Raw genomic sequence first — 27,329 nt, forward strand, 5'->3', positions numbered from 1 at the left:
ATAGACCCCACGGCATGCCCCTCGGCACTAAATTGATTTGTTTACACTCCAGATCGAGTTGGCAGTAGCTTTCAGTGGTTAGTCATTAGTTAAATCTACCCATGTTCCTGTCAAAGAGAGAGATGTTCGTCTCTCCAAGAAGCTATTATACCGTAATTGTCGCTTAATCTTTATTGCAGCCCGCTTTGGTTCATCGGATACTCTATCCTAGCTTAAGTGTTTGTAGAAGTTGTTTGTCAGTGAAATGTTATATTGGCTTCAAACTCTGCCATCATCGTTCTGCAGTGAGTTGCTGGTGTCCTCATTTCCATGTGGAAAGTCTTGCAGCTGCTTTTTGCATTGTTTCAGTCAGCCTCCCCCATTCACAATCCCAGTCTTAACAACTAAACAGATCCCACAGCGAAGTAAACAGGCGCTGTACGCCTACACCGGTAAACAGCTGCTGGAGACTGATTGCACGTTATTCAAATTTGACCCCGTAGCCACCTCTTTTATTTCTGGTACCTGTGGCAGTGCCTGTGTAATGCTGTCCATTCTTCCTACAATCCTTTCTGACAGGGGCATTAAAGAAATGCTGACACCTGCTGCCCCCTAAAGACAGACGTGTAATACACCTCGGGCCACATGCATGTTTGCACGTCACGCACTCGGCTACTGTCAGACCTCCGGCCCTTCCTGAGCTTGACAGGGTCCGTCTTCCTTTCATTTTAGGCACCTTAGGGAAACATTGCTGCGCTTTGATGTAGTTCTGCTTTCTGTCTTGCTATGAGGTCTTATTATCTTGATGTCACAGAGTTTCAGAGCAGTTACGACTGTTCCCATGCATGCTGTTCTCATTGGAAAGATGTCACAGAACTCTCTTAGGCCAGCTGAGAATATTAGTCATTTATTGGATGACTAGTAGATTGATTCTGTTATGTATTAGTGGTGCTTGAGAAGACAAACTTCTCCATTTCTCTTACTTAAGGTTAGAGATTTGAAGAAATCCCTAACGCTATGTAATAAACTTAGTTCCTCGCTGTGGCTTGTTGAGGAGATTTGTGGTATTACTTTCAAGTGATCAAATGAATTTTGCCTTGCGGACTATAAAACAGATGAAAAATTTCATCGATTTTCACTGAAGAAAGCAATTGAGTCTTATCTGGAGACCAACAATTTAGGGATATGCAATATGTCAGTACTATATTGGATACTGGACAATGTTAGAGCTTTTTAAATAAATCGCTATTAGTATAATTAGTTCATGCCTATATTTCAATTTATATAATGACAATGTAAAACATAGCTGGCTCAAATTTTTGATTTTGTTATTTGTTTCTGTAGAAAGACAAACATATATAGTGTAGTAAATATATATATATAGAGGGTGTCAAAATGACAAGTTTCACCTGAGATTTGGAGCCAACTTGGAGGGGTGTAAAAATGATTTTAGAAAGCTGGCAGCATCATTATTTCATTTTTACGCCGAGATTGGTAGGTCTATTAGTAAAATCTGTTGACTTGAGTATTTTTTTTTCATTATCTGCCAATGGTTAAAAGTTTAAAAATGGCTAAAAGCACTTCTTGTGTTTATTTGCCTCAAGTTTGCATGCCTGTAAATTTAAAGGAGACGTCCACTTCCAGAACAACAGTTTACAAATAATTACTCACCCCCTTGTCATCCAAGATGTTCATGTCTGTCTGTCTTGAGTCGTAAAGAAATTATGGTTTCTGAGGAAAACATTTCAGGATTTTTCTTCATATCATGGACTTCAATTGTGCCCCCGATTTTTAACTTCCAAAATGTAGTTTGAATGCGGCTTCAAAAGGCTCTAAACGATCCCAGCTGAGGAAGAAGGGTCTTATCTAGCGAAACGATCGTCAATTTTTTTTTTTTTTTGAAAAATAAAAATTTGATACTTGTTAAGCACAAAAACTCTTGTAGCAGGCTCTAGGATCATTTTACCAACTCTGACCTTTGAGTCTCGTTCAGCAAAATAAATGAACCTTTTTTGTCATTTTGTTCATTTTAGCAAAATATAATTAAAATGTTACGTGTTACTTCCCTAACACATCTACTGCTTACACAAACATTGATCACACTACAAACAAGACAAAACTATAATGCTATAAGAAACAGAAAAGATTAATTCATTGTTTACCTGGGTCTTTAGTCTATGATTAGTTCACCTCACCTCTTATCTGACAAGTTTTCGGGTTTGAGTCGTTTGTTCATCATGCGACAGCCCCATAAGATGAACGAACGACTCGAAAAACCTGAAGACTCGAAACAGCTGAACTAATTCCACTACAGAACCTAATAGGATGTTGTGCATGCGCGACTGAACGAATCACTCCCCGAGACGACTCGTTCTTCCCGAGTCACATTAAAGATTCGTTCAAAATGAATGAATCATTCAAGAACGCGCATCCCAGAGCTTGTGCTACATAAGCTTTTGTGCTTTAAAAGTATACAAATTTTTATTTTTCGAAGAAAATTATGATAATTTCACTAGATAAGACCTTTCTTCCTTGGCTGGGATCATTTAGAGCCTTTTGAAGCTGCATTTAAACTATATTTTGGAAGTTCAAAATTGGGGCACCAATCAAGTCCATTATATGGAGAAAAATCCTGAAATGTTTTCCTCAGAAACCATAATTTCTTTACGACTGAAGACAGAAAGACATGAACATCTTGGATGACAAGGTGGTGAGTAAATTATTTGTAAATTGTTGTTCTGGAAGTGGACTTCTCCTTTAATATCCTTTTATATTCTGGTTCTTAAGAAACGTTTTTTTTGGTATCTTTGTTTTAAAGGCCCTCGATGGTTTAGTCTCAGACATATGGAGATCTTAATGCAGCTCCATGAGTAAACTGGTAACATTTTCACATTTTCAGTGGTCAAAAACCATTCAGCTGATACTTTTGTTTTAAAAAAGGAATATCTGAAGAACAAATAATGTTGAAATTAGAAATGTATCTCGTAATATTTCTATCAACACAGTTGCATAGAACATGCCTGTCTGAGTGCCATAAATATTCTTTTTTTAAAGCTTGCATGCCTATAACTGTGAAAGTATTTAAGATATTTTAATATCATTCTAGATTCTCATTTTTTTTTGAAAGATTTCCTTTCAAAATCGTAATATTCAAGGCCCCATATACTGTAGTTCATTCCCATAGATATGGGAGAGATCTGTCGCTACTAACTGTAATATTTTTTCTATAGAAAGACAAACACATATAGTGCTAAAAGCAATTTACTAATTAATCCACTATTTTGTAGAGGGTGTTCAAAATGAGGTTTCACCTGAGATTTGGAGCCAAGTTAAAGGGCTGTAAAAATGATTTTAGAAAGCTGGCAGCATCATTTTATTTTTACACAGAGATTGCTAGGTCTATTACTAAAATCTGTTGACTGTAATCATTTTTGTTTCATTATCCACCAATGGTGACACTTCAAAAATGCCAAAAAGCACTTCTTGTGTTTTTTTTGCCTCAAGTTTGCATGCCTGTAAGTATATAAGATATCTTAATATCCTTTTATATTCTGGTTCATAAGAAACTTTCCTTTTGGTTTCTTTGTTTTAAAGGCCCTTGATGGTTCAATCTCAGAGATATGGAGATCGTAATGCGGCTCCATGAGCCTCTTTTTTTAAAAGGGGAATATCCGAAGAACAAATAATGTTGAAACTAGAAATGTATCTTATAATTTTTCTATCAGCACAGTTGCATAGAACATACCTGTCTGAGAGCCATAAAAAGTTTACATGCCTATAACTCTAAAAGTATTCAGTATATTTTAATATCCCTCTAGATTCTTATTGCTTATAAACTTTCCTTTACAAATTTTAATATTCAAGGCCCCATGTAGTTAATTCCCATAGATATGGGAGAGATCTGTTGCTACTTCCTTTTGTTTTTCATTTCCTTTCTTTAATATTGGTGAATATTATTAATATTATTCCAACCAGAATATCATATAGACAGAAGTGCGAGTCCAATAAGCAAACTACCCAGAAAACCTTAGCCGCCACGTAGCAATGCCCTAGCATCATGGCGGAGAAGTTTTCGTGGATAAATTAAGCTAAAGAGCTTTCATTGAATGGCTTCTCTTTATTGAGTTCCACACACTGGAGATGATTCCATTGAAGTAATGTTGTTTGTGAGAGCTGAACACACCTGTTTGTGCCAGATAAAGGAAAGTAGCGGAGCATGGGAAACACAGGTAGACACACACATGGAAACCGTTTTGAACTTTACCTTTTGTAGCTCTTGAGGAACATCTGGTTCGGTTCCTCCTCCTCCATATCTCTGCTCTAGCAGTAATAGACGAGGAGTTTGTTTAAAAGCACATGAAACTGTCAGCAGCTGGTTTAAAAACTCCCTTGTGCTGAGTTAATCTGGCTTTTTCTTATAGACATTCTCTACATAGACTTGGAAATCACTATGTTTGAAATACATTGGACAGTTGTCAAGTTTATTGTAATTCTGAGACGTTCTCCTCCATGAACCATCTCTCATTACCACTTCTCTCGCATGACTGGGCCGTGTAGGGATTCATGGTTAACCTGGGAGGAATTTAATCAGTATCCAGGCAAAGCCTAATAATGAGGTTTTCTTGATTAAAAATTCTTTCTTTTGTTAACAAGCAGCTTGAATTTTTATCTTTGACTTAAAGGAATAATTCACCAAAGAATTAAACTCTCGTTCTAAACCATTATGACTCACTCACTTCTGTCGAACACAAAAGGAGCAATTTTAAAAATTTATCATCTTATTTATCATATAGACTATTATTATGGTGTTTTATTTCTTTGTAAAAAAGAATTTTTTATTTTATTTTATTTATTTTTTTTTACATCAAACAAAGTTAGTTATGGATTTGGAATGACATGACTGAAAGTAAATTTCATTTTTGTGTGAAGTAATCCTTTAAGAATGTTAGAGGTGGAGATTATGTCTGAAAGTGCACGCACATACACAAAACACTGCCTCGTGCAATAAATTTCCTCTGCAGTATCTCGTTTCTTAAGAGACGAGACAAACTAGGACAGAAATCGAGAGACGCTTTGAAGCGAGCCAGAAAAGGAGGACTAATCAGTCAGAGAAAGAGAGTTGTACTTGCGGTGTTGTACACGCTGTTGACTAGAGAAAAAAAGACACACTTAATGGTATGTGTGTGTTTGACAACCCCTAAATAGAGAAAGTGACTGATGGACTGTGGGTAATAAATGGCAGTGGCTTTGACCTCTTTATGGCAGAGAGGCTTGTGGAGAGATACGGTAATGAGGTCAGGAGGAGGATACTCTCTGACTTCTGACCCATAAACGCACACACACGGAAAATCCGGGACTGAATGTTGAATAGATATGTGTATATGACCGTATATGACCTCTTTGACCTTTTTACATATACATTAAAGGAATGTTCTTCAGAAACCTTAATTGATGGTGTTATAATCTTGATTTGTCCAAACACTGTTTACATTAATGTACACACATTTGAAGTCTATGGTGTAAGGCACCAAAAATATAGGCCTTTTTTGTTGTTCAAACACTTATATTCTTCTAAATTATCTTCAGTGGCAGCACTACTGTTCTTGGTAGGTAATGTCTAATTACTGGATTTTTGTATTTTTCGTCTATGAGTTCCTTTTTTGCATTACAAAAAGTAACAAGTTATGTAATCAGATTACTTTTTTTCCAAGTAACTAGGAAAGTAGCACATGAATTTTACATTTAGAAAATATCTAATTTTTTGTTATTAAAAACAAATAAGCAAGACCATCCCAGGTGACAAAAAGTAACATAATGCATTACTTTCCTTAAAAAGTAACTAAGTAACGCAGTTAGTAGTTACTTTTTTATGGAGTAATGCAATATTGTAATGCATTACGTATAAAAGTAACTTTCCCCAACACTGGCTTGTATTTATCATGCAAAAGTTACAGGTTTTAATATAACTTTGGACAGATTAGCACAAATAATGTTAAAGTCTTGTGGCTAGGGAAATATTTTAAGAACAGAATGCTTCCAACTCAACCGTGATACATTTATGTACATAATTAACAGTATAAACAATCTATCTTATATCTTGGTAAGATATATGTCAACGTTTAAACTGCTTTAAAGCGTTTTTAAATGTTTGTTTTGTTAGATACAGTTGAGGTCAAAAGTTAACATACACCTTGCAGAATCTGCAAAATATTAATTATTTTTACAAAATTAGAGGGATCATACAACATGCATGTTACTTTTTATTTAGTACTGACCTGAATAAGATATTTCACATAAAGAACATTTAAATATAGTCTACAAGAGAAAATAATAGTTTCATAATGAATCAATTTATAAAAATGACTGATTCAAAAGTTTGCATACACTTGATTCTTAATACTGTGTTGTTACCTGAATGATCCACAGCTGTGTTTTTTTGTTTAGTAATAGTTGTTCATGAGTCCCTTGCTTGTCCTGAACAGTTAAACTGCCCACTGTTCTTCAGAAAAATCCTTCAGGTCCCACAAATTCTTTGGTTTTTCAGCATTTTTGTGTATTTGAACCCTTTCCAACAATGACTGTATGATTTTGAGATCCATCTTTTCACACTGAAGACAACTGAGGGACTCATATGCAACTATTACAGAAGATTCAAACGCTCACTGATGCTTCAGACGGAAACACGATGTATTAAGAGCCAGGGGGTGAAAACTTTTGGAATTTGAAGATCAGGGTAAATTTAACTTATTTTGTCTTTTGGGAAACATGTAAGTATCTTCTGTAACTTCTGAAGGGCAGTACTAAATGGGAAAAAAAACATGATATTTAGGGAAAATACAAAAAATGTACACATCTTCATTCTGTTCAAAAGTTTTCACCCCCTGGCTCCTAATGCACTGTGTTTCATTCTGAAGCATCAGTGAGTGTTTGCACCTTCTGTAATAGTTGCATATGAGTCCCTCAGTTGTCCTCAGTGTGAAAAGATGGATCTCAAAATCATACAGTCATTGTTGGAAAGTGTTCAAATACACAAAAATGCTGAAAAACCATCACTATCACTTAAAAAAAAACACACAGCTGTGGATCATTCAGGTAATAAATTATTTTTAAGAATTATTAAGAATCAAGCGTATGTAAACTTTTGAACAGGGTCATTTTTATGAATTCAACTATTATTTTTTTCTTGTGGACTATTTGTAAATGTATTTTATGTGAAATATCTTATTCAGGTCAGTACTAAATAAAAAATAACATGCATTTTCAACGTCCTTCTTATTTTGTTAAAATAATTAATGTTTTGCAGATTCTTCAAGGTGTATGTAAATTTTTGACCTCAACTGTATTTAAATATGTTGAAACCCAGTAACCCACTTAAAATCCAGCATTTTATTCTCAAAAGAATTCTGCTGTCATCGACGCGCAATGAATCTTGGGATTGTATGGGCTGCAAAGGATCCATTAGTTGTACCATGCATGGCCTGGAAATCAAAGGATGCATTTAGAGGCAGCATTTGAAGGAGGCTTTGAAATGGGACAGTCTTTGACGTGCCTTTGTGATGACATCGGTCTTGGAATGCAGCCTTTGAAGGGTGCAGCCTCTGAATTGGGACACAGCTAAGGACATCCTAACACTGACTGACCATTGGGTTGGTGCGTCATGACCTTAGGGGTCATGTGTTAAACTTTTGCTCTGGTTTTCACCATTTGTGTTGCGTGACTCTTGAAAATAGTGTAGGAAATATTTATTAGTATTTCATTTTTATAGTAGTATTTCAGAATGGTGTTCCATTTGGTTCTAGTATATTTACAAATTAAACAATTTCACAGTTCTCAACCCTGCTTATGGTTATACTACTAAAACAATGTATTTTAACTTCAGGTCAGGCATCTTGCCTTATAGCCTTATTATGTAAGTGCATTTCTGTAAATGCAATTTGCTTGGTTTTACAAACTGACAGATGAGATTAAATGATTTTCTGAGGTAATCGACAGCATGTCGTAGATTAACACGTATTGAACCCATACTGACCCAAACGTTCCTTAAATGTACACACAAGCTCAATAAAGGTCCAGTCTGCATGCCTTTCCTCTTGCTCCATCTGTAAGAACAAGTAAAGTTGACATGTCATGTGTTTTTACTCTTTTAACTCCCCACTGAGAGCCAGATTATCTAAACAAACAGCGCTCCCTGTGGAAACAAGAAGCTGCAAAAACATGCACCAGCACCAGCTGACTTCACAAAGTCAAAGACCCTCACGGGAGGGCAGAAAAAACGTGGGGACGGGGTAATTTGTGGTTTAATTTGCTCGCGAGGTGTCATTACGGGGCTACAGGGGTTCACTGGTTATGTTGATGGAACCTTTTGCCCTCCTGTAAAGGTTAATTTGCCCCTGTTGGCTATTTCACGACAGCCAGGGGAGACAGAAACGCCCGGCGGTTTTACGAGAGCTGACGGCAGCCTCTATCTCCCAGACAAATGAAGGCAGGGATGTGCGGCGCTGTTTATCAGCTGATTTGCATATGATTCAGCCCAACACCCAATGTGTATCCCCCAGCCAGACAAGCAGATGAATATTTATAAAACAAAGGATGCCACCCCCTCTGTTCTCTCTCACTGACACACAGTCTATGCACTCTGATTTAACAACTTTTCATTAATGCACTCAGGCTGTTATTAAGGGTAATTAGTGGAATGAATCAGAATGAGACGGCAGAAAGAGACGGGAAAGTACACACACAAGCACTTTCCCACCTAATGCTTCTGCGTAACTCAGGAAGGCCTGGTGTGGGTTGATGGACAACATGCATGATGAGGGAACCAGCAGATCTAGACCAAAAGAATTTCATTATAGTACCAGTGGTATTATAGTTAAAGGGATAGTTCACCTAAAAATGACAATACTGTCATTCCAAACCTGTAAGATCTGCGTTCATCTTCAGAACACAAATTAAGATATTTCTGATGAAATCAAAGAGCTTTCTGACCCTGCACAGACAGCACGCAACTACCACGTTCAAGGCCCAGAAAGGTAGTAAGGACATCAATAAAATAGTCCATGTGACATCAGCGGTTCAACCGTAATATTATAAAGCTACGAGAATACTTTTTTTGCTCAAAGAGAACAAAAATAACAACTTCAAAAAGAAGCAACAAAAAACTACTGGAGACGCTAGTTTGAACAAATACGAAAACTTTTTTTATCATGATAAATTCTCAATGGATAAGGCACAGACACTTGACAAAGAAACTTTCTAGTGTGCATGTTGCCAAACACCTGTGCAAATTTAGTATATTTTGAAAGGCTATGCATTTGGCTGTATGCAAACGCTAAGCTTTTGTGTCAAACTGAAAAATACTTTGGGCTTAGGGCAGCATCGATACTATGTACCATGGGGGGCAGCCGTGGCCTAATAGTTAGAGAGTTGGGCTCGTAACCGAAAGGTTGAAGGTGGTGGGAGTGAATAACCAGCGCTCTCTCCACCCTCAATACCACGACTGAGGTGAGTCCCTTGAGCAAGGCACCAAACCCCCAACTGCTCCCCGGGCGCCGTAGCAATAGCAATATGGCTGCCCACTGCTCCGGGTGTGTGTTCACTACTGTGTGTGTGCACTTGGATGGGTTAAATGCAGAGCACAAATTCCGAGTATGGGTCACCATACTTGGCCACCCGTCACTTCCTTTCCTTTCCTTTTCCTTTTTAAGCTTGTAGGGGACTGGGCTGTGAATCACAAGCTGAATCGAGCGCTCTGAATCATCATTAAGCTGAAGAAGTGCTTTGTTTCTTTCTCTCAATCTTGACATCCCAGACTGTGGCAAACTAGTAATTAGTATTTACTTGTACTGCACAAAAAGTGATTCAGTAACATTGAATGGTTTGCATATGGTTGTGTGTTCTTAATTACAGCTTTCCTAAAATTATGATCTATTCATAAAATAAGAAATATCCCAATATTGTTTACAATATTGCGATATAACGCAACATATCGTATCGCAACCCCTGTATCGTGATATGCATCGTATCGCCAGATTCCTGGCAATACACAGCCCTACATGTTCAAGGCCCAGAAAGGTAGTAAGGACATCAATAAAATAGGCCATGTGACATCAGCGGTTCAATCGTAATATTATAAAGCTACGAGAATACTTTTTTTTGCATGAAAGACAACATAAAATAAACTTTTTTTAAAAAGAAAACAAAAAACTACTGGAGATGCTATTTTAAACGAATACGAAAACTTTTTTTTATCATGATAAATTCTCAATGGATAAGGCACAGACACTTGACAAAGAAACTTTCTAGTGTGCATGTTGCCAAACACCTGTGCAAATTTAGTATATTTTGAATTGCTATGCATTTGGCTGTATGCAAACGCTAAGCTTTTGTGTCAAACTGAAAAATACTTTGGGCTTAGGGCAGCATTGATACTATGTAAGCTTGTAAGGGACTGAGCTGTGAATCATACGCTGAATCAAGCAGTCTGAATCATTATAGTTCATTAAATATATGAAATGTATCTTGAATGCACTGTTGCTTTGGATCTTAATCAAAATGCATAAATGTAAATATAGAGCAAATGTTGTGTTGAGTTGCAGATTAAATGCTTTGTTTCTTACTCTGAATCTTGACATCCCAGACTGTGGCAAACTGATTGTGTCAGGCCTTTGACTGTGAAGATCGGCCAGTTGACAAACAAGAGTGTTTCTCGAAGAACGTTGACATTGATTGTAATGCCAACAAACAGCATCTTCAGGACAAGAACGGGCTAAATGGAAGTAAAAAACACTGACTGATAAATCATGTGCGCAACTGCTGATATCAGCGATATGAAGCGTATATTTAGAATTAGATGAATCAGGTTAACTTTGGCTGCTTTGTGAATAATGCATTGTGGCTAAGCTAGCAGCCTTGGCTAAGTGGTGCATTTGGTCTTTTTGGATCATTAATCAGCCATGACAACTGATTTAGACCACCTGTGTGCTGAGTCCACAATAAGATGTTCCTGAATAGGGTCGATTGATGCCTTGAGTATGAATATTGAGCGCAGTCTGAAAAACTGAAGCCCCTGTATTGAGTGCAACAGCAGGCCAGTCATTCACCCAGATGCTGATCAATAGCTCTGAGGGGAAAGGTGACTGATCATATGATAGTCTAAAAAAGTGAAGGAGACGGAGACAACGAGCACATGGTGGAGAGTTACATCTGTTTTACAATTTCCCACAATACCTGTGTGCTAGATGTATTTGTGGCTATTGGGAAGTCAAGCAGTTAGCTTAGCAATGTTAGCAGTAGACTGAAGTGTAATCTGTCAATCATGTTAGCAAAAATGAAAATTCTGTCATTAATTACTCACCCTCGTGTCGTTCCAAACCTGTAAGATGTTTGTTCATCTTTGGAACATAAATTAAAATATTTTTTAAATCCGAGAGCCTTCTGACCCTGCACAGACAACAACGCAACTGACATGTTCAAGGACCAGAAAGGTAGTAAGGACGTCATTAAAATAGTCCATGTGACATCAGTGGTTCAACCTTAATTTCATGAAGCTATAAGAATACTTTTTGTGCGCAAAGAAAACAAAAAATAATCACTTTTTTCAACAATTTCTTTTCTTGTGTGTCAGTCTTTGACATGCATTCACAAGAGTACACAACGCATGTCCTTTAAAACCCTTAAAAATATAATCAAATGGAACAGTTATAGCTGGTGGTGATATGACTATAACTGGATATTGGCATGTAGATGTCCTCAAGCCAGGACTGTGATCAAACAAAGAAAGTTTGGCGCAGAGTAAACATGGTATGTTTGAGTTAGTGTAAAACGTGTCATAACCTGCTGCCAGCAGGTGGCACTATGACTAAAACCACATGTCGTCATATAGATGTGTTCATGCCAGGACTCTTTCCAAACATGCAAAGTTTGGGGCAGAATGGACATTGTATGTCTGAGTTATAGCAACTTCCTTTTACATGGTGAAACATCGAATTTGTCAGGCCGCCACAGACACACCCTTTAACAAACTCAAGATCTTCGCAATTTAACATTGCAAAGCCCTTTAGATTAGACTGACCAAATATAATGTTGATGTCATTAAATCTCTAGGAGGAGTTTGTTAGAGCATAAAACATGCCATTTCCTTTTCCCAGAAGGTGGTGCTATAACTAATTATGACCATGTATTCAGGACAGGACTCTTTTCAAACGTGAATTTTGGTGCAGATCAGACATTGTATGCCTGAATTATAACAACTTCCTCTTTCATGGTGAAACATCGAAGTTTGTTTGTTACATTGAAGTTTGCCACGTACATGCCCTTCAACAAAAACTCGAAGATCTTCAACAGAAGATCTTCACAATTTAACATCACAAAGTCCTTTAGATTACAGTGACCAAACTTGGTATTGATCTGTTTAAATCTCTAGGAGGAGTTCGTTTAAATACGCCTGAAAATGGCAAAAATGGCACAAAACTTGCAGAGAAAATTCAAAATAATGACTTCCTATGAGTTTTGGACTTCATACCAAAGGACTTTTTTATAGGAATTGGTGTGTTACATGTGTCTACCAAATTTTGTGCATGTACGTAAAATGTAGTTTGAGGGGCACTTCGTTAAAATGTTATAGGTGGCGCTATCGAGCCATTTTGACACCCACTTTTAAAACCCATATTAGATGTAAATTCTCACCACTTTTAGTGCGTGTGCAAAGTTTCATGAGTTTTCAAGCATGTTCAGGTTCTCAAAAATGCAGTTCATTTTGTAGAAGCAGCAGAAACTGAGCAATTCCAGTAATAATTTCTTCAAGTAAAACCAAGTTTTTATTTTGGCAGTTGTAGTGAAGACCTTTGATTTTGTGTGTGTTTTCAGCAAATGGTGAAATGCTGATGAAGTGAGACTCAGAGCAGCTCTGGAGATGAAGTTTGTGTCCTACTGGCTTCTTTAAATAGGGTGTGCCCTATTACCTGTCCAAACTTCCTGTTTCAAGAGAAAATGGCTCACATGGGTTTTTAAATGGTAGAAAGTTCTTCAGAATGGAGATATTGAGAGACAGAGTTGAGTGGTTATGCGATCCCCTGGTCACCGTTGTCTCTCCACATGCTCCTTTCTTTATCTAAGTCTGTCTCTAATTGTCTCTTTGACCTCCTCCCCCTCCTTGCGCATGTGTGAATTATTGATTGTAGAGTGTGATTTATCATATGCGCCAGGGGCATAGAGAGGGACGGAGGGTGGAGTGTGCTGACTTCCGCTCCTCCTCATCTCACCTTCACTGTTGAAGGACCAATTATGAATCTGAATGCAGAGATCAGAGTGCTCTCTCTCCATGTAAGCACCTTCTGTGAACTGGCCAGTGGAGTGGTTCCCATAGCAACACCCCAAAATTATACAGCACAAATCAAGTTATTGTTAGGGATATGGTTTTAATATGCAAAAACGAGAAGGAGGAGGAGTTAAGTGAAGGGATGATGATAAAAAAGAATATTCAAATCAGATTGTTGAACTGCTGAAAAAAATTGATATACTCAAAAAAATTATTCTAGAACTTCTAACGATTTTAGAAATTCTAGAACTTCTTGTTTCCCATTTATAATTTTAGGTAATCAGTTTGTGTTGAGACTGCTGCTTGCAATATTTTTAAGGTAACTTTGTTGAATCCACAAAAAAGGGATTTCTAGTTCCCAGCATGCATTGCATGAAACTAGATGAGGAGAGTAAAAAATAAATGAGGTGTTATTTAATTTAAGGTGTTATTTTTTGAGAAAGATATTTGTCTGAGGCACTTGGTAGCACATAAACTAGATATTTGTGAGCAGAACTGTCATGGTACTCTCGTGAACATGCGTCGAAATATTGAATGAAGTCATTTTTTTTTTGTTTTCTTTGCACACAAAATGTATTTTTGTAGCTTTATAACATTACGGTTGAAGCACTGATGTCACATGGACTATTTTAACAATGTCGTTACTGCTTTTCTCGGCCTTAAACGTGTCAGTTGCGTTGCTGTACTATCGTCCCTTAGTGTGGATGCCAATATAGTTTTTGTTTTTTTGCTGTGAATGGACCTTTGCATGTCACATTGTCTTTTCCTTAAATGCACAGGTTTTGTTTACAATGTGGACCAGACCTTATGCTGATAGTCAAAGGTCTGGTTATGTGAAACTGAACAGCCTGTGGACATCTCCAGACCTCCAGATGCACGTGCATTATCATTTCAGCTCGTTCAGTTCTTCATTGATTTCCTGCTGACCCTGAGATCACCGGACTGTGTAAATCCTCCATGTGTTTGGGCTTGAGAGACAGAGAGAGTATTTGTATATGCAATGCACATCGTGGATAGATGGCTTTACTAACAGCAATAAACAAGCCCCCACCATGTTTCTGTTACTGGACGTATGTGTTAGTCTTTTATATGCAAAACTCCTCAGCGCGGAGATGTTTGTCAGTATGTCATTAACTCAGAGTTCACAGGTCTGAACGCAATTCACTGGCTGAAAGCTGCCGGCTATGTTGTACAAGCTGTAATCGCACGTTGTGATGTTCTAATTAACGGCTTTATCAACTGGACAGCTGACTGTGATTGGAGCAGTTAATTACCACAAATAAAGATGAATTATGATGGATTTTACAATGATGAATGCCACAGGGACTTAATTACAGCACATGTTGATGAAAAACATCCTGGCAGCTGTTACAGTTTTGCTGTGGCTTGGAAAAAAATGCAATTGTAGCATTTAGCTTCAAAGGGAATGCATTACAATATTTTTTTTTCAGTGTTATCACAGTCTGAAATAAAATTAATTTTGTCGTTTTCTTTGTGTTTAAAGTAATTCCCACAGATCTAGTTCAGAACAACAAAATTAGTGTATAAAATGAAAGTAGTCACTGTTCAAGTGCTCTCTGGTTTTTCATTCATTTCATTTATTTATTCTCTTTTCATGGTAATGCAACACAAAATACCACAACAATCCAGCAACACAACAAAAAATACAATCCATGACAAAAAGAACAGGAGTAGGATGAAGATAAAATCTTATAAGCTCCTACCCCATTCTAGTATTATAAAATTTACAAATTAAATTAGATGACCTCACAGACATGAAGAGAAAAGGAAAAATCCTTCCAATATTATTAATTAACTTACACAGCATTAAACAAACAAAAACAACAAGTTTACAATGATAATAATTCTGACAACAAAGAAAAAAAAATATTTTTAAAGGCATCTGATTGACATTTGTGATATGAAAAACCAAAGCTAATCTCTACTGTTGTTAAATAGTTCATAGTTCAACCAAAAATGTAAAATCTGTAATTTTTTTTTTTACTCTTAATGTTGTTTTAAATCTGTGTGTTTCTTTCATCTGCTCAACACAAAAGAATATAGGTTTGAATGTTTGGTTTTTTTCCAACCTTTTTCAAAATATCTTCTTTTGTGCTTAGCTGAAGAAAGGAATATACAGCAACTCATACATGTTTGGAAAATCTTGGTGAGTAAATGATGACAGAATTTTCATTTTTGGGTGAACTATACCTTAAAGGAGATTTACAGATAATGTACTCACCCTCTTGTCACCCAAGATGTTCATGTCTTTCTTTGTTCAGTTGTAAAGAAATTATATTTTTGAGGGAAAACATTTCAGCATTTTTCTCCATATAATGGACTGATATGGTGCCCTGAGTTTGAACTTCCAAAATGCGGTTGTAAACGACCCCAGCCGAGGAAGAAGTGTCTTATCTAGCGAAATGATTGGTTATTTTCATTAAAATAATACAGTTTATATACTTGCTCTCCCTTGTTCCGGTTCATGACAGTTAGGGTATGGCGAAAAACTCCCATCCCATGTTCTCCCTCATCTTCAAAACTGCCCTTTATTATATTGCCTAAATGTATTTAAATCATATTTAAAAAAAAAAATAAAAATAAAAAACTCCCATCCCATAAGCCCCTTCTTCCTCGGCCGCATTTTGGATCGTTTGAAGCTGCATTTAAACTACATTTTGGAAGTTCAAAATCGGGGCACCATATCAGTCCATTATATGGAGAAAATTCCTGAAATGTTTTCCCTCAAAAATATAATTTCTTTACGACTGAAGAAAGAAAGACATGAACATCTTGGATGACAAGGGGGTGAGTACATTATATGTGAATCATTGTTCTGGAAGTGGACTTTTCCTTTAAGATGTAATTTATTTTGACCCAAAACCACAGAGACTGTAAAGCAACCAACTACAGTTCAGATAAATGTCACTTCCAGAATGAAAATTTCTTGATTTACTTACCCCATGTCATCCAAGATGTTCATGTTTTTCTTTTTTTCAGTCAAAAAGAAATTAAGGTTTTCAAGGAAAACATTCCAGGATTTTTCTCCATATGAGATGACCTCAATGGTGACCAACAGTTTTTTTTTATTTATTTATATTTTTTGGAAAATGACCGATCGTGTCACTAGATATGATCCTCAATCCAGCTGGGATCGTGTAGAGTCCTTTGAAGCTGCATGGAAACTGCAACTTGGATCTTCAGTCCGTTGATTCTCATTAAAGTCCACTATATGGAGAAAAATCCTGGAATGTTTTTCTCAAAAACCTTAATTTCTCTTCGACTGAAGAAAGAAAGACATGAACATCTTGGATGACAAGGGGGTGAGTAAATCATCAGTATATTTTTATTCTGGAAGTGAACTAATCCTTTAAAAAAAAATTTAAATGGAGGGTCATGGAAAGACTACGAATAGTTTAGATGTTCTGCTTTAGCTTTCATCTGTGATGTTTATACAGCAGGCTTGTTATCAAGGATGGAAAACAGCCACCTCTTTATCAGTAGGAAGAATGGGGTAGAAAAAGAGGTGACCTCCCCAAGGGTTTGGCTGATCTCTCTGATGTGGGTCAGGAAGAAGGGAGAGGGGAATGGATGGATGGATAGATGGATGCCGTCATGGGTCACGGGCCGGAAATCACACCCTCACTATCATTCAAAAACACAGAGGGTGGTGTGTGTGCATGAATAGCTTTGATGTGGAATAGTATACAACTATACTATGCTATTTACACAATGAAATGCGTTCGATATCCATTTAGTCTGCGTGAAAGCGTGAAAGCAATATGTGATTGGTAGATCACAGTGTCAAAGTTGTTTTGACACTAAAAACAATGAAATATTATTGCAACTTAAAGTAAATGTTTTCTATTTGAATATATTTTAAAATGTAATTTATTCCTGTGATGCAATCATTACTTCAGTCTTCAGTGTCACATGATCATCAGAAATTATTCTAATATGCTAATATGCAGCTCAAGAAACATTTATTATTATTATCAATAGATTTTCTCAGGATTCTTTGAATAGAAAGTTAAAAAACAGCATTTATTTGAAACATAAATCTTTTGTCACATTATAAATGTGTTTACTGTCACTTTTGATGAATTTAATGCATCCTTGCTGTATAAAATAAGGTTATATAATACGTTTTTTCTCCCCAATGTTTACTAAGCAGCTGTGCGGATTTATTAACGATGAACAAAAGCTCATTTGATTGCTACTTAAGCTTTAGAGAAATGGAAAACTTCTTTCCTTCTCTTATTGGACTTTATTCCCAACTTCACCCCCGCTGACACGCCCGTAACATCTTCTCCGAATGATTTTGAAGGATTACACACACACTTTATGGGATTAGCTCCAATTTAAACAGATGATTACCGCAGCGGAGCACGGCCTCATGGTAATCGATCAGGGACAAAAAAGGTGCATTACACAAGTTGATTTGTGGGCTAGCTGAAGCTAATCTAGGGGAAATGGCTGGTTTAAGGAGCGGGAGTGAATCTGATATGATGGAGATCGGAATACTTTGCCAGGAACCTCTGCTTCATCTTTCAGCCTCTAAAAGCATTCCGCCATTCCTGCACGTGCTAATGAGTCCCACAAGTCAAGGAGAAAGAGAGAGTGTGTGTTCTCCTTCATCATTAGCTGTTTGCTGCATGTGTGAAACATTAAACATGCCATCTCTCCACTTATATTACTTTCACACTTTCTAGAGATTTGTTTAGCCATTAAAGTTGGTTAGATATAGTGAGAAGAGTAAAACGTACGTTCACAACAATCAAGTATTGTTACAGCCCTTGGAACAATGTATTATGTAGTGTATTTACTACACAGTTGTCAACATTGGCAAACAATTAGCATATGACAGTTTTTAAATTCTTAAATGAAGATATTTTTGTTACACGAACACGTTGATTTAATTCAGAAGGCCTTTATTAACCCGTGTGGAGTACTTTCTGTGATGGATGGATGCACTTTTTTGGGTTTCAAAATCTCAACAGCTAATCACAGAGCCAGGACATTTTTTAATATAACTTTTTATACAGCTGAAGTCAAAAGTTTACACCTTGCAGAATCTGCAAAATGTTAATTATTTACCAAAATAAGAGGGATCATACAAAATTCATTCAAAATTCATCCATTTTTTATTTAGCACTGACCCGAATAAGATATTTCACATAAAAGATATTTACATATAGTCAACAAGAGAAAAAAATAGTAGAATTTATAAAAATTACCCTGTTCAAAAGTTTACATACACTTGATTCTTAGCACTGTGTTGTTCCCTGAATGATACACAGCTGTGTTTTTTTTTTAGTGATAGTTGTTCATGAGTCCCTTGTTTGTCCTGAACAGTTAAACTGCCTGCTGTTCTTCAGAAATGTCCTTCAGGTCCCACAAATTCATTGGTTTTTCAGCATTTTTTTTATTTTATTTTTTTTTTTTGTAATTGAATCCTTTCCAACAATGACTGTATGATTTCTGAGATCCATCTTTTCACACTGAGGACAACTGAGGGACTCATATGCAACTATTACAGAAGGTTTAAACACTCACTGATGCTTCAGAAGGGAAAACGATGCATTAAGAAAACTTTTAATTTGTAAATTGAACTTATTTGGTCTTTTGGGAAACAGTAGCTTCTGAAGGGCAGTACTAAATGGAAGAAAAAAAATGTGATATTTAGGCAAAATAAGAAGATGTACATGTATCTTCATTCTGTTCAAAAGTTTTCACCCCCCGGGTCTTAATACATCGTGTTTCCTTCTGAAGCATCAGCGAGCGTTTGAACCTTCTGTAATAGTTGCATATGAGTCGCTCAGTTGTCCTCAATGTGAAAAGATGGATCTCAAAATCATACAGTCATTGTTGGAAAGGGTTCAAATACACAAAAATGTTGAAAAACCAACAGAATTCGTGGAACCCGAAGGATTTTTCAGGACAAACAAGGCACTCATGAACAACTATCACTAAAAAATAAATAAAATAAAAAACACAGTTGTGGATTCAGGTAACAACAAAGTATTAAGAATCTGTGTAAGTGTATGTAACCTTTTGAACGGGGTCATTTTTATAAATTCAAGTATTATTTTTTCTTGTGGACTATGTAAACGTCTTTTATGTGAAATATCTTATTCAGGTCAGTACTAAATAAAAATAACATGTATTTTGGTTAATTAATATTTTGCAGATTCTGCAAGGTGTATATAAACTTTTGACTTCAACTGTACACCTAGGATGGCTTCAGGGTGAGTAAATTCTATGGGGGCTTTCATTTTTGGATGAACTATCCCTTTAAGAGCTTTACATCTTGAAGATTTTATAGTGCAGTGAAGTCAAAACCCCTGCCTGAAGCTCTCCAATCTGACATCTCAATTAGTTTGAGATCTGTGCCCTCAGCCCCAGCTGACCTGACCACATTTTCTCCCATTAATCTGTTCATACTCCGGGACGACCCCAAAACTCAACCCAGCGCACTTCCCAACAGCCTGGATAGAAATCACAGTCCAACACTGAGCCGTTCCAAAACACCACAAGCACAATCACACCACCTGCCAAATTCCTGATTAGCCTAATTCCAGCACTGACCAATAACAGTCTTTCCCAATTCTGGCTTCTCAAACAGTTACTAAAGCTATCAGTAGTCTGGTTGTGTTATCCTCCTGTGTGTCGTTAGAGTTGATTTGATTTCTCTTTCTCTGGTGGGAAACTTGGACGCCATTAGCTTGTGAATGTTACAGTTGGATGGTGGTCAATATTCAGTGTTTCTCACTGGCGGGTCACTAAAACCGTGCGATAGTGGAACCTACAGTAGTCAACGTGAAGTGAAAATTGGATTGGGAAAATAGGGTTTTTAATTGCTTTCTTAATACATGTTCCTGGTCTTGTTGTGCAAGATGTAACAACTTGCGCCATATCTTAATTTTTCTTTTTGGCTAATGTCACTAAGGCTTTCAACCGTCCAGTGCTGCTTGGTCTTTTGTAACTTTGTCCACTTAAAGAGCTTAAAAATTACACTGGTAGACTTTTCAGGGTTTTTCGTCAGATACATTAAGTATGTGCTAAAACATGGAGCTGACCCAGAAGCAGCTTGATAATGCAGTACTGATAGAAATATGAGGTGACTGCTGAAATAGCCATACTGTGTGACTAAACTTATGCCTTTTAATGGAACAAGACAAATCCTTCCAATGAATCAAATGAGGCAAATAGATGATGATTTTGTTTTATGCTGAATACATGTGACTTATCTCAGACAGATAAATCAAACAAAGACGTGCAATATTTAAGCCCAGAAACAAATGGGGGAAAAAAAAAAGTTTTCGGTGTAAAGAAAAATGAACGCTTTCTCTTTTTTTGGATTTTTTTTTTTTTTTTTTTTTTTTTTTTTTGCTTTTTGTGCAGTTACATTTTTCCACTCTCATTTAATTTTTTTGTTACTATCCTAAAATACTGAAAATAATCCTCCCAATATATATGTATATATTTTAATTAAAATCAACAAATTAAATTTATTTAATTACTAAAATTTATTTTATTTTATTATTTTATGACCGCGCTCTTTGTATTAAAATACAAGACATTTGTACTTAAATTATTTTGCCACACCACATGACTATTAAAACGCAAAAAAGACAACCTGGTCTTATAACGAAAACGTACCTGTGGAAACTCTTTTGCTGAAGTTTCCAACAGAAATGGCCACTAGAGGCGGTAAAACAGTGAGCACTTGTGATTGTTTTCATACACAGTTACGATTACAGCTCCATATGTTTTGGTTTCCAGATGAAAAAGCTTGCTCGAGAGCTCATCCAGCACGGAATTGGACTTAGGGTGCAAAATCCTTGAACACGAATCCCATGACAACATGACTTAAGATGAAATCATGCTAAAACGGCATGCTTGCGATTGTTTTTATGTCACATTTGCTTTTGTTCATACTATCGTGTAGGTTTAGGTATAATGCAGATGGTACATTGTTTTAAAGGGGTCATCAGATGCAAACTTCAGTTTTACATGTTGTTTGAACATTAGTGTGTGTTGGCAGTGTATGTACAAATCTACCCTATAATGATAAAAATCCATGCAGTGGTTTTTAATTAATCTGTAAAAATAATATCCCCTTTTTCAAATCGAGCCATTCTCAGATGCCTGTTGTTGTGGCGTCACACCCACAGAGGCCGCTCCCACGATAGTTGATTGACATGAACGTCTTACCTCAGATCAGCTGTAACAGTCCAACCTCCACTGTTTTGATGCCGTAAGTTAGACAAGAATATCTCCGATTGAGCGATTGAGGTGTTGTGTTGCTGGATGTAATAATAAACATAGTGGTCATCATTTACTCTCGACATCTGAGCCACTGAAGATGCAGTAGATTATCTTTGTTTGTGAAGGGAATGCACCTCCCGATCTACATAAATGCGTCTATGTTCGCGCAAATCATTCATGATCCAGCTTCACTTACAGCAGACGTGAGTATAAGGTTTTATTTTATGAATCTCTGCAATCACCTTTCCTAATAACGTGCTAGTTAGCAAGTTTTGCGAAAACAATCTCTCAGAGCAGCAGAGAGAAGAGAGGGGCGGGGCGAGCAGAGCTCATTTGCATTTAAAGGAACAATTCCTCAGAATGGGATGATTTTTGCAGAGCTTATTTTGACAAGGAAAAAGGGTGTTGTTTTACACAACCATTGAGAATTTTTAACCAAAGTATATTATAGACTTTTCATTAAGACCCTAAAGAATCATATCAACTTCGGAAAAATGAGCATCCGATGACCCCTTTAAAACGTCATGGAGCATTAAAGTTATAGTGCCACTCAATGGCCATTTCATCCACACAAAACCAACATCACATAAAACGTACTATATAAAAAAACAACAACACTCTTTTAGCACCACTCAGTGGGCATTTCACATTGATTATGTCATGAAATGTACTTGGGACTACGCATTTCCAATATACTTGCCATATTTATTTTATTTTTTTGTTTATTTATAGTCTATGAAAGTATTATTTATCTGTTTTGCGTTGTTTAGACGTGGGTGTAAACTTTCGACTTGGAAGTCATCACTTTCCCACTCCCTGATTCGAATGGGACAGACTTTTGTTTTGCCTGTCAGTTTCACTACTCTTCTCCTTTATTCTCTCTCTCCCTCTCTCTGTCATTTGTCACTTGTTTTCAATGACGTCCCACCCGTCTGTTTCCCTATCACTTCATCTTCCTCACTGTATCCTTTCTTCCACTCTCATCTGTACTCATTCTCTCGTCATCCATCACCTACTCCCTTTCTTTTTTGTCACAACCCACCCCCACCGCACTCCTGTCTGTGTGTGTGTGTGTGTGTGATCTACTCCTGCTGTCTGCTCCACACATTGTCCAAGATGTTCAGCTCTGATCAAGCCATCATGGCAGATGCTTAATTGTGTCTGCCAGGTCTGTGATGTGCCCACAATCCCCTGGCACTCGTGCTCATATAGGCCGCTGGTCTTTGTCAGGCGGGATGCTGTGTTTCCTGGCATTTAGCTCTGAAATGTCAGCAGGACAGACAGGATGTAAATAGAAGGAGACTAGTTTCTAAGTGCGAAATCCAAGCTTTCAGGTTTATTTATTAAATTACTGACTTTGGATGGTGTCTGAGGACACAGTGTCTGTTTTGATAATTCTGCACCACTTTGGCTAAAGAGTTTTTTTTTCAGTCTTACTGATTGACTTTGTGTTCTACTAAAAATGTGGATTTAATACAGTGATTTCCTGCAGCGCTACTTCATAAAAATAAGCATTTTGTCATTATTTGCTTACTCTCATGTCATTTTAAATCTGTGTTTAGCAATGATGCCATAGAAGAACTATTTCAGCGAACGTTTCTTCTTAAAGGAACCCATCTTTCTTTGTGTGAAGAGTTTTGTTAATCGAAACAACCTTTTGCCACAGAAGAACCTTTAGCTGAAACCATTGATGCTAACAAGGAACTTTAATTTTATAAGACATTCTTAAAGGGGTCATCGGATGCCCATTTTCCACAAGTTGATATGATTCTTTAGGGTCTTAATGAAAAGTCTATAATATACTTTGGTTAAAAATTCTTAATGGTTGTGTAAAACAACACACTTTTAACCTTGTCAAAATCAGCTCTGCAAAAATCATCCCATTCTGAGGTTGCTTTAAATGCAAATGAGCTCTGCTCGCCCCGCCCCTCTCTTCTCTCTGTGGAGAGACGAGCCTGTTTACTTTAGCCACATTTAGCTGCGTTTAGCCGAAAAGTGAACTTTGCATCCGATGACTCCTTTAAGACTGTAGAACACAAAATATTTTGATGAATGTCCATGCTGCTTTTTTCCATACAATAAAAGCAGAAAATGACCCAGCGACCCAATATGACTTGTGCACTGTATATTTCATGTCTTGTGATATCAGACAATAGCTTTGTTTTGAAGAACAGACTGAAATATAAATCTTACTGTTAGATGTGGGTCTCAAATTTACATTTACATTTTCACATATTCAAACTTGGCACATCATGATCGGTTATAATACAGCTTGCTGCATCTTCACACCATGTTTCAGTGTGTAAAGGCACAAGAGGGTTAGTAAATGATGACAGAATTTTCATCTATGTGTGAACTATCCACTTAAACCCAAAAATATAGCTTTAAAATAGTTGGCAAACTCACTGAAGTTACTGTAGTCATTTCTATTTCTCATACACTCTTAAAAGCCAAGAGTGTTTTTCTCAGTGAAAGCCATAGAAGAACCGTTTTTGGTTCTCCAAATAACTTTTCAGTGAACAGTTCAGTTTTTCTTAGCGTGACGAACAAATTAATAATCTAAATAATTTTTTACACTATAAAGAACCTTTTTGTGGAAGGGAAAAATTCCATAAATGTTAAAGGCTCAGATGTCAATAAAGGACCTTTATTTTTAACACAAATGAATCACTATGATGAATTAGATCATATTTTAATCTCCGTCATTCTATTTCGCAATTAACTGACATTCATGAGTGCAGAAACATTGGAATTCAATAAAGGTGTGAAACGATTGTTTAATTAGACTGACATTGACATTTCCATTTCATTGCCATCTATCACAAAAGTATTTCCTTTTGCGAGCAGCGCAGGTTTCCATGTCTTTTCCTCTTTCATCATCTCACAGCATGCAGTCGTCGGCCCGCCAGCTCACAACAAGCGCCACACTCTCACTGAATTCTCATTAAATGGCCCTTTACGGCGAGTCTCACAGGAGGAGGTGGCGGGAGAGGGGACATGTCGGCGAATCGCCACCATTGTGTTCCACGCATTAGCGGACTATGTCGATACACTCTTGAGTAAATACGTGCTAGAATGATAAAAACACGCTGTTTGATGTGTGAGGACTTTCAAGAGCCACTTAGAGATGCTTGGTGATAAAACAAGTGTTTTTTCTCTTTTAGAGAACATCCTTTAGAATCAGGTAAACTGCGTTTAGAGGGAGTTCTCTTAGGAAATAGTCGATGCGAAAATGTTTTTAATCTAAATCTCTCTTCTGAACCATCTCTATGATGAGATTTGCCCATATCTCTGCATTAACATCCTTATTTGCATATTTAAACGTTTAATAATGTTAAATGGACAAGCACAGCACATTACAGGTTTTTATGAGATTAACCTTATCAGAATGTTCTCTATCAAGAATGCTTGCGTTTTTATAACCTATTAACCACCTCCTTTTTAAACTCCTTTTAAAGTAAGCTATTTTATGTGAATGCGGGTTGTGGCTAGATACAGATACAAACTAACAATGAAATGCATAGTTCTACCTACTGGATTGTGTTTTTTAACGTCTACACCTACCCCAACCCTAAACTTAGCCCTTACTATAATGCAAAAACAGTTTTATTGTTGTACAGTGTGACAAAAAATAACGTTAGATTGATGTGCGCATGCCCAGTAGCTAGAGGGGTAACCGTGGTCTTAACCATGAATGTGCAAGACCAGGGTTGCCAGATTTTCACAACAAAACCCGGCCAATTGCTACTCAAAACCCAATCGCGTTTCGAGGAGTGTCCCCCATTAAAAATCGCGTTCCGGGGTGAAAATACACGTTGTCGGGGTTCCCCTAGTAAGTTCGTATTTCAGGGGCTAAATATGATGTTATTTGGTTCGCTTCAACCCGCGGCAACAGTGTTACAGTAGCCCAATTCTGCGGGAAAACCGCGGACTTGGCAACACTGACTCGGCCTGTTAAGTGATGACGTAATGCGTCCATTGAATGCACCAATGCTGTTTCCGCCCCGACTGTATGTGTATTTTGCATACATATTTAGTATTTTATATACATGTTTTTTTGTATATGTTTTACTGTTTGAACGTGCACTGTTTATTCATATTAAACATTTAAGCTAAACGTTTTCAAATTTACGGTGTACATGGTGTATGTGCTCACAGCATCCCAAACACCATTTTTATATTTACTGATATTTATATTTTCATTGTATGCCTGTTTTGGTATGGAGTTAAAGAGTAGGATTAAAATTTTTTGGTAGGATTATATTACATTGTGAGTGTATAATTAGTACCGTTTTCTTATGTCATCTGATTGGACCCGGAAGTCACGGAAGAGGTGACGCTTGACGTCAGACTTAGCAAGCGAATAGGGAAATGAAGAAAAGAATAACGAAGTGCAGTAAACTGTAAAAATGTTTGCACTACAAACCAGTGTGTTCATAATTATGATATAATATAGTAAGACACACCAGTTTGCAATATCAAGACCGGAAGCCTCTCACATAAAATTTACAAATTCAAAAATACATCAGTCTGTCATATTGGCGGCACTAAATGTAAACAATGCAACTGAACCGAATAAATCTTTAATATTTTTCCACTTGTTGCTAAAAACGGTTAGATATTGTCATGTTTTGGGCTGTAACATTACTAATTGGTAAAACTGGAAAAAAAAACAAAAAACATTTGGAGTACTATAGACTGCCAAAAGGAGAAGAGTGCAAAAACTGTCTGAGGAACAAAAGGTGTTCGCGGTTGGCCAAACTGAACCAGGATTATTGGGAATGACAACATTTGTGTTTGTTCTTATTTCCGGTCAGGTAGGTGAAATATTAGGTTAATATCTTAATTTATTACTGCACGTATGTATCTTTACCACCTAGTTTGTCAAAATATTGTGCCCTTATCTGGTTACTAAGTCGTTCTCTATATGATTTAGTAGCTTCCACACGTTTTTTCCATGGTTTAGACAGCATAAATTAGCAGAACAAGTATTCAGTAGTACTTTAATCGTACAATCAATGCTGTTGTTTACATCTGAGTATCTCCAATATGGAGATACGGAACTGACCAAACTGACGTAAGTGCAATTCAACATAGCATCCTACCTGACTAAACTGCAGGAATATATGAATAATTCTAGGTTAAAAAGCCTGTAAGATGCAGATGCAATTATACATACACGGTTTTTAATATATCAGGTTTTCCACTGATTCCAAATGTGTGCCAATAAGGATTATGTTCTGTTGAAGTTTTGAATGGTGTTTGATGTTGCGTCTGAACAGCAGATGTTTCCGCAGTATCGTTATTTCACAGATCATCTGAGTTTGAAAGAATCATTACTGAGATGTTCTGTTGTTCTAGTTTTTGCAAAAAAGTGTTTTGCAGTTTAAGAGTTTGATACATAAAGAAGTCTCTTGTGTCAAAAATCCTTTGATAGTCATCCAACCAAATGATCAAAGACTAAAAGGAAAAATGATCATGCAAATTAGTTGTCACAACATGCTTTAAACTTTTACTCCAAACCAACCCGCATCTGAATCATTCATCTAAATTCATGTCCGAACATCTGTTTCTTTCTCTCAGATGGTGGCTTTAGAAAGGCAGGTGTTTGATTTCTTGGGCTACCAGTGGGCTCCTATCCTTGCAAACTTCTTCCACATCCTGGTTGTCATCCTGGGTCTGTTTGGCACCATTCAATACAGACCTCGCTACATTGTGGTGGTAAGTGCTGCTTTTAATTTATCTTTACTACGATGACCATGTA

The 27,329-nt window shown here is 36.9% G+C and overlaps 1 protein-coding gene across 2 annotated transcripts in view; it reads left to right on the plus strand.

The window, feature by feature from the left end:
• nkain4 (sodium/potassium transporting ATPase interacting 4) overlaps positions 1-27,329 on the plus strand; it is an 86,162-nt gene that overhangs the window by 2,031 nt on the left and 56,802 nt on the right. For both annotated transcript variants that reach the window (XM_051096315.1, XM_051096314.1), the window contains exon 2: positions 27,149-27,286. In XM_051096315.1, the coding sequence (XP_050952272.1) occupies positions 27,149-27,286 (138 nt within the window). The remainder of the gene's footprint in view (positions 1-27,148; positions 27,287-27,329) is intronic.

Source organism: Labeo rohita, chromosome 23, assembly GCF_022985175.1.
Source record: "Labeo rohita strain BAU-BD-2019 chromosome 23, IGBB_LRoh.1.0, whole genome shotgun sequence".
Classification (NCBI taxonomy): Eukaryota; Metazoa; Chordata; class Actinopteri; order Cypriniformes; family Cyprinidae; genus Labeo; species Labeo rohita.